General features: G+C 36.5%; 2 protein-coding genes across 3 annotated transcripts; one reads left to right on the top strand and one right to left on the bottom strand.

Moving 5' to 3' along the window:
• Window positions 1–251: 251 nt before the first annotated feature.
• On the bottom strand, window positions 252–3,538 carry LOC110861640 (SEC14-like protein 2). Of its 2 annotated transcripts, XM_035844814.1 has the most exons (8): window positions 3,444–3,538; window positions 2,285–2,362; window positions 2,121–2,196; window positions 1,998–2,041; window positions 1,339–1,453; window positions 1,047–1,253; window positions 836–916; window positions 252–773 (listed from the first exon to the last, which is right to left on the bottom strand). In XM_035844814.1, exons 3-8 carry the CDS (start codon window positions 2,155–2,157, stop codon window positions 448–450), a joined length of 810 nt encoding a protein of 269 aa, XP_035700707.1. In that variant the 5' UTR covers window positions 2,158–2,196; window positions 2,285–2,362; window positions 3,444–3,538; the 3' UTR covers window positions 252–447. The 2 variants fall into 2 exon arrangements, with proteins under 2 accessions (XP_035700707.1, XP_021966464.1); XM_022110772.2 differs by lacking the exon at window positions 3,444–3,538 and having other exon boundaries at window positions 2,285–2,435.
• LOC110861613 lies at window positions 3,488–6,606 on the top strand. The gene is made up of 4 exons (XM_022110746.2): window positions 3,488–4,241; window positions 4,323–4,679; window positions 5,644–5,751; window positions 6,175–6,606. Exons 1-4 carry the CDS (start codon window positions 3,965–3,967, stop codon window positions 6,363–6,365), a joined length of 933 nt encoding a protein of 310 aa, XP_021966438.1. The 5' UTR covers window positions 3,488–3,964; the 3' UTR covers window positions 6,366–6,606.
• Window positions 6,607–6,890: the final 284 nt, after the last annotated feature.

Here is a 6,890-nt window from a genome sequence, read left to right as displayed (position 1 = left end):
TGCAAAGTTCTGCTACGTAATTCCAACGGAACATGAGTATTACTTGTCAACACATATAAATACATTTATGCATCCATATACATACATATATACACAAGTAAATTGATTCCGGGTAGATCTGAATGTCCGTGATTCCTTCTGCAAAAACACTCGACCAAACAGGACACAATGGAGTAAAAACTGTTTACTCACATTTCCGGTTAAATTCTGAGCAGGATACATATAAATAAGTAAACAATCCCATTTAAAGCTGAAATTTGAATTAAGGAAAGTGTTTTATTAAATTTATTTACTACCCTTGTACATATTTAGATTTCTGCGGGTATGTATTTATGAGTCGCAACCGTAGGCTAGTGTACACACATTAGCATAAATATTTAATTTAATGTACCTAGATAGACGAGAGATATTAGGTAGGAGATTTACATATACATACATATAATTTTTTCACGCGTTATGTTCAACTTCTGCAATAATCTTTTCAATTTTGGGCCAATCGATGCCACAAAAGTCCGTAATATTTTTCTCCCTCAACCTCAAACTGAACGGATTTGCTAGAAATGCTGGAGGACCGATGGCACGCATCGTACTGAGATCCACGCCCTCTAACTTTTTCCCGCCGTAACGCTGGGTAAGCTGGGACGGGTCAATGTCGCGAGACAGCTCTTTTGCAAAAATGTGCTTCTGTGTACCATGGATTTCCAGTAATTTCGAAATACTGGAACTCAACAGGTTTTTGTACAAGTCCCAAATTGACAGGGAGAAATCTGGCGCTGTTAAATATATGCTTAATTACATATTAATTTGTATAACATAGGTGTCATCAATTGTTTACCATATAAAACGTGAATTTTGTGAGCAAATCCGCTGTAGTACGTTTGTGAGAAACTTAAAAGTTCCAAGTACATCGGGATACCTAAGGTTATCAAGAAACGTCATTACCACGTGTGACACCAAAAATGCTTACTTAATTCAAGCAGAGTGCATGCACTTTTTATGTAATCGTACAGCACTATTTTTAAGAGTGCAATAATTAATCTAATTACATCCTCCACAAACGTGCGTCACCAAATTGACCCCTTTGAGATCAAAGAGAATTGTAGCCTGAGTCATGTTAAATCCCTCTTCTTGCCCCCATCGCAAAAATCCGGTCCCTTCCTCCAGTATTTTTTTAACGTAGCGAACAAACCGTTTCGACTTTCCCGCGATGACGACCCTTCTCAAATCCCAGTCCCCAACCGGCAATGATATAACTGGCCAAAAGCACGGTATATAATTACCACGTGTTTAAATAAATGTATAAATTCCGCCGGATATCTGTAATACGAATCTCCTTACCGGGATTCCCGCCTTTGTCACACCCCTCCCAAATTACTCTGTATTCCGCATCATACTCTGGAAACTCTTCTTTCAACACGTTATCGATATTATTTCTTGTCCTCCAGTCAATGAACTTTAAAAGAAAGGCAATATTTTCAAATTGAGATTCATGATTTACATACATACATACATACACTAATAAATACACTCTTAGAAATACCTCGTTCAAAAAGTTTTACCATATCGGGATCAAATTAGTACCTTTTAATATAGTTTTAATACCAAGCGGTAGCAACTTTAATACCGAGTAATCATTACCTATCTGACTATACCAGTTTTCTAACAGTGTATGTACGTATAAAAAATAGTGCATTAGTGTTGACTTGCCAATTGGACAAATCATAAATTTCCGGATCGAATCCGGCCAGCTCGCAACTTTTTTCTCATTCTTGGTTCAATTGGGTTTTCAAAAACACGATGAGTTTTCCTCTCATCTTCCTCAAATCATAAATATTTACTAGTATACGTTTTTGGCGACATTCAAAAATTGTGTAATGCGAGAGGGGTCTAAGGCTCCAATGGTATCATGTTTCTGTGACACATGTTAAAGGGGAAGGGGGTGTAGAAAATCGAGATTTTTATAAAATTAAATAATTTATGAACGGCCCTTTATTTACATTCATAAGTCTGGCTTCGGCTGCATCCACATCAAAATCCGAATCTTTAGAAACCAAATTATATTTATTCACTTGTACTCATTAAAATGCATGCGAAAATTTATACAAAGTTTATTCCCTCACCTCGCAAAAATCGTAGCAGATAAACATCCTTTTTCATGTAGTCATGCACTAGTTTATTTTTCAGTCGGGACGAAAGCTTGACAACAATTGTAGTTAAATTAATGATTAAAATAAAACACAAATTAGAAAAAAAATCTAAATATTGTTTATGAATAAAAACCTACCGCATCCAAGCTCACTTTCTGCGATGCATTAACAGTTATGAATTCCTCGAAGGATAGCCCTTCAGAAATTCCGGAAATCTGAGAAATAAACAAACCAACTAAAATGAGATACATCTTTACTCCAAGAAACGGCTAAAATCACTGAAGTCATTTTAAACACCAAGCTTTACATAATATGTAAATCACTATAATATATCCAATTCTTAGTCAAAAATGCATGCAAAAGGTGAGACAGGTAGAAAAGAAGTCATGAAACGAGATCAAGCACAAGGATGATATGTACATACATACGATTGACAACTGCATATGTGGGGGACGCTCATAAATTATGTAGCAAAAACCGCTATTTTCTAGACATCCAGTGTTCAACCCCCCTTAACATGTGTCACATAGGCATGATACATATTATTGCAGCCTTAGTTCCCTTGACACGTTACATAATTTATGAACGGCCCCATCTGAGACGAACAAAGATGTATGTATGTAAACACATAATGGAGATCACCACGTTCCTCTCAAGGTTTACACAAATATAAGTGAATGGCAAATTGCAGTCGATTATCGAGATGCTGTTTATCGAAAGCAAGTTCCTTATGTAATTAAATACAATGTGAAGCACATACATGGGACCCTGCGGAAAGAACGCAGTCTAGGAAGAATGATATAGGTTAGGAAATAATGAATCATGTACATATGTATTTGACAATTTCACTTAAGGTCCCGTTGCATGCGGGATTTTGAATTTAAATTTTTGTCTCTACTTTACGTTCTTCCATGTTTGTACATGTGTATTCAAATGACAATTTTGAAACCTGTGCGTTTTTTAAATAAAGGTTTCATTCTATAGTTAGAGGTTAACCCTTTGATTATTTCCTTTCATAAGAAAATAAAAATAAAATAATAAAGTAATAAGTGGACATTAAACATATTCTCCATATGAAAAAAAACTAACGAATACAAGGAAGATGGTTAAGTTGAGACAGTCAAATTTCAATACAAAACCCGCATACGATGCCATAATAAGTAAGTAATTAATTCTTTATTTCAAACAAGGTGACTAATTTTTGACAAGGCTCTTCTCCAAGGTGGAATTTTGTATTTCAAAAAATTACCTATCATTAAATTACATAACATAAGAAGATTCCCATGATTTTCTCACCTGATCAAATTCCCCAATGCAATGTGTGAGAAGATAGGAAGACTCGACACTTTGCCAGATTCCCCGTATTCATGCAGGCGGCCCTCGACACAAAACACGAGGAAATCAGCAGCTGACAAATCAAAACAAATCTACTTATAGGCCGGTTTTAAAATTTAATTTTACTCCCTTGGCTTCCTCAATTTAAATTGAGTCAATTCCAATTCGAATAGATAATTTGTACGATATTTTCATCATTCAACACAATACTTGCGTAAATAAGAGTAATTTAAACGAATTTCAAGGCACAGTTCCATTTCACACTGAAGAAAAATATAAAATTGTAAAAACAGTTTGGCTTATTTTTACAAAGAAATTGTCGAAAGACGGCGTCTTTAGCAACTCTGGGACGGGACACATCTTGCAAGATAACCTTTCTTCCTCAACGGTCCTTCCCGAGAGGTCAAATTTTACCCCCCCCCCCTCCGCCTGATTACAACTTTCCCATCAAAATTGAGCCGAATAACTCATCCCCAGAGGAAATGTCGTCCTGTTCAATCTGTTCCGAATCGACAAATCTGAGCCCTCTCGCCCTCCAAGAAATGGAAATTCTGACCAAATTCGTCCTAAGCCAGGAGCAAATTGCTCTCATTTTACAAACTGAGAATCCTCCTCCAATACTTTGTTGCCAAATTTGCTCCTCCACGATCCTCTCCTTGGCCGAAACGCAAATCGAAAATATTGCCAGTTCTCTACGTGCCGTCATTTCCAGTAGGAACGGACTATTCAATAAAGTGCGAAATGAATCCAAAATCAGTGGTAATTAAATATTAAAAAATAATCTATTTGACTAATCATGATAAATTAAATTGTAAGTTAATTTGTATGCGCTTAACGCAGAACTTCCTCACCTAGTCGCGGCTGACAACGATTCTCCTGCCGACAAGATATCCAAGAATGACGATGACCAACACTTATCCGAATGCCTGGAAGAAGAAGGAGAAGAAATCATCGTAAAAGTCGAACCAACCTACTACTACGACGACGACGACGAGGTCATGTCTGATCCTCTCAACATGCCGCAAAATGACGACGACAACAACTCTCACCACGTTGCAAATTCCGGTGTCAAAATTCCACCAAACCTTGTGTGCACAATATGTCAACCCAACGTCACTTTTACCCGGTATGACGTCTTCATGAGCCGCCTGAGGAGCAATAAAATTCATCCCCACCTTTCCGAGGCTGATATTGCGGGTAAGTTTTATCCAGAGCTGGGTGATTATTGGTTTTTGAGGGTGGATTAAGGATTATGGATTAACCACAAAATAATGTGGATTGTGATTAAATTATTTTCGTCAGATTAATTCATGTCAGGATTAATCCGGATTAATCCATAAATTCTGAAAATTTCAGGATTATGGATTATGGATTAATCATCCGGATTAATTTGGTGATTAATGATTTTAGTAAAATCATTTTACACTACCTAAAGGTATATCTAGCGCAACAAATTTCAACTATGTGGTTTCACATAAAATTTTTAAAACGCTAGTTTCAAATTGAAACTTTCAATTTACTATCCCCGTACTTAGGCTTTGCACCTCATTTGCATAAATCTCAATAGCCCATTTTCGGCGATACGAGCTTTCCATGTTGAATAAACTCTATGGCTCTCGCGAATGCGTTAAAATATGCAAATGAGGTGCAAGGGCTGAGTGCGAGGATAGTATATATGTAGCACAAGGCAGCGAGAGCATGTTGACTCTTAAAATGGTAGCTGATAGGACAAAGTTGTCAGAACTTAAGACTTCAAGCTGCACAGTGGGATAAAATGGAACTGTGGGGATTGAACCGAGTAATCCAGATTGAGAATTAATCATGATTGGGATTAATCTGGATTAATAATCATGATTAGTAATCATGATTGGGATTAATCAGGATTAGTAATCCGTAATCACGATTACGGATTAATGACATATAATGGGATTATTCCCGGATTAATTCTAATTCCAGAAAAATCGGGATTATGGATTGGGATTAATCTACAAAAAACTCTCATTGCCGGATTAGGGATTATGGATTGATAATCCATAATCCGGGATTAAAATCCATAATCCTTAATCAGGATTATCCCAGCTCTGGTTTTATCAACAAAATGATGCAACTCAGGAATGGATAATTACAAAACAACATTAAAATTTAAATAAATCTTTATTAGCCTTGAAAAAATTTGTGTGCAAAGAATGTGGCGTCATGTTCACGCTCAATAAAGGTCTCTTGCGCCACATGAGGATTCATCCAGACATTTCCGCTGCTGAAATTTCCGGTGAGATTATAAATACAAATACATAAATACATACACTTTTAAAAATAGTGTTACCCTTTTGAAAAGTAAATTCACTCCGAATTTTATATGAAGTGGAGTATACTAAATTCGTAATCCGATCCGAGAAATTTTTACCAAGGGTCTTTCATGCATGCCGACCCTTTGTAAATGACGTAAATTTACGAATATTTTTTTTACAAATCTACAGTTACTTAAGTCATGAAAATGATCAATGCAGCCGTTTTGAAAAGTAAATGCATTAAGAGAACTATACCAAATCCAGAGTAAAGTTTACTCTTGATCAGATCAGGTTAGCATAGTTTCCTTAATATGGAATCCAGAGTGCATTAGTTTTCAAAAGGGTAACATTATTTTTCACAGTGCGTAATCCATAAAAACTTCAATTTAAATTTCTTTCCCCAGCAATGAGAATGAGGAACAGACCAATAAATTCCAAGTTCGGCGTAGGAGCTCCGTCAAAATATGTGTGCAAAATATGCCAACCTAGCGTCACATTTCACAGGTCGGACACCTACAAGCGCCACATGAGGAACAAGAATATTCATCCCAACCTTTCCGAGGAAGATATTTCCGGTGGATTATACAATTCATAAGTCAACACCGCCGCGCTCCCACTAAACAAAGCAGGAAGTCGTTAAACAACCCAGGGATGAAATTCGGGCCGAATTTGAAACTATGAGCGTTTCCGAGAATTAAAAAAAAATTTACCAGACAAAATAACTTTATCTAGTAAAAACAATGATTTTTTTCTGGTTTTGATTATAAAATGAGACTTATGTACATAGATAATTACAATGAGATTCGTGTAAAATAAACCCTTACAAACCAAATGTACCAAAGTGGTGAAAACACACAGAATTGCCTTTATCACACGCCAACAACGTCTTTTAGCACTTTCCCGTTATTGTCTCACAGCACCCCACATCTAATTTTGCTCCGTTTTGACTAGGGAATTCAATACCGGACCCTTTTCTGAAAACCGGTTTTCGGTTTTTCCGGTTTTCCACCCTCCAAAACCGGTTTTTCACCGTTTTCCCGAAATAATATTTTGTGCACTAGATGGGGAGAAAAATTAAGTATGTGGGTATCGTAGGTTTAAAAGCCTGACCTTATGCCAA

The sequence above is a fragment of the Folsomia candida genome, unplaced genomic scaffold, assembly GCF_002217175.1.
Source record: "Folsomia candida strain VU population unplaced genomic scaffold, ASM221717v1 Fcan01_Sc043, whole genome shotgun sequence".
NCBI lineage: Eukaryota > Metazoa > Arthropoda > Collembola > Entomobryomorpha > Isotomidae > Folsomia > Folsomia candida.
This window is presented reverse-complemented; position numbering and strand designations above follow the sequence as displayed.

Excerpts from the sequence above, each read along its gene's own strand:
- LOC110861613 (XM_022110746.2), top strand. The coding sequence starts at position 3,965 with ATGTCGTCCTGTTCAATCTGTTCCGAATCGACAAATCTGAGCCCTCTC. Across the intron at positions 4,242-4,322 it reads AAATGAATCCAAAATCAGTG|AACTTCCTCACCTAGTCGCG; the intron begins GTAATTAAATAT and ends CGCTTAACGCAG. Across the intron at positions 5,752-6,174 it reads TTCCGCTGCTGAAATTTCCG|CAATGAGAATGAGGAACAGA; the intron begins GTGAGATTATAA and ends TTCTTTCCCCAG.
- LOC110861640 (XM_022110772.2), bottom strand. The coding sequence starts at position 2,398 with ATGTATCTCATTTTAGTTGGTTTGTTTATTTCTCAGATTTCCGGAATT. Across the intron at positions 2,197-2,284 it reads AGAAAGTGAGCTTGGATGCG|CTTTCGTCCCGACTGAAAAA; the intron begins GTAGGTTTTTAT and ends ATTGTTGTCAAG. Across the intron at positions 917-1,046 it reads GACGCACGTTTGTGGAGGAT|GTATCCCGATGTACTTGGAA; the intron begins GTAATTAGATTA and ends TGATAACCTTAG.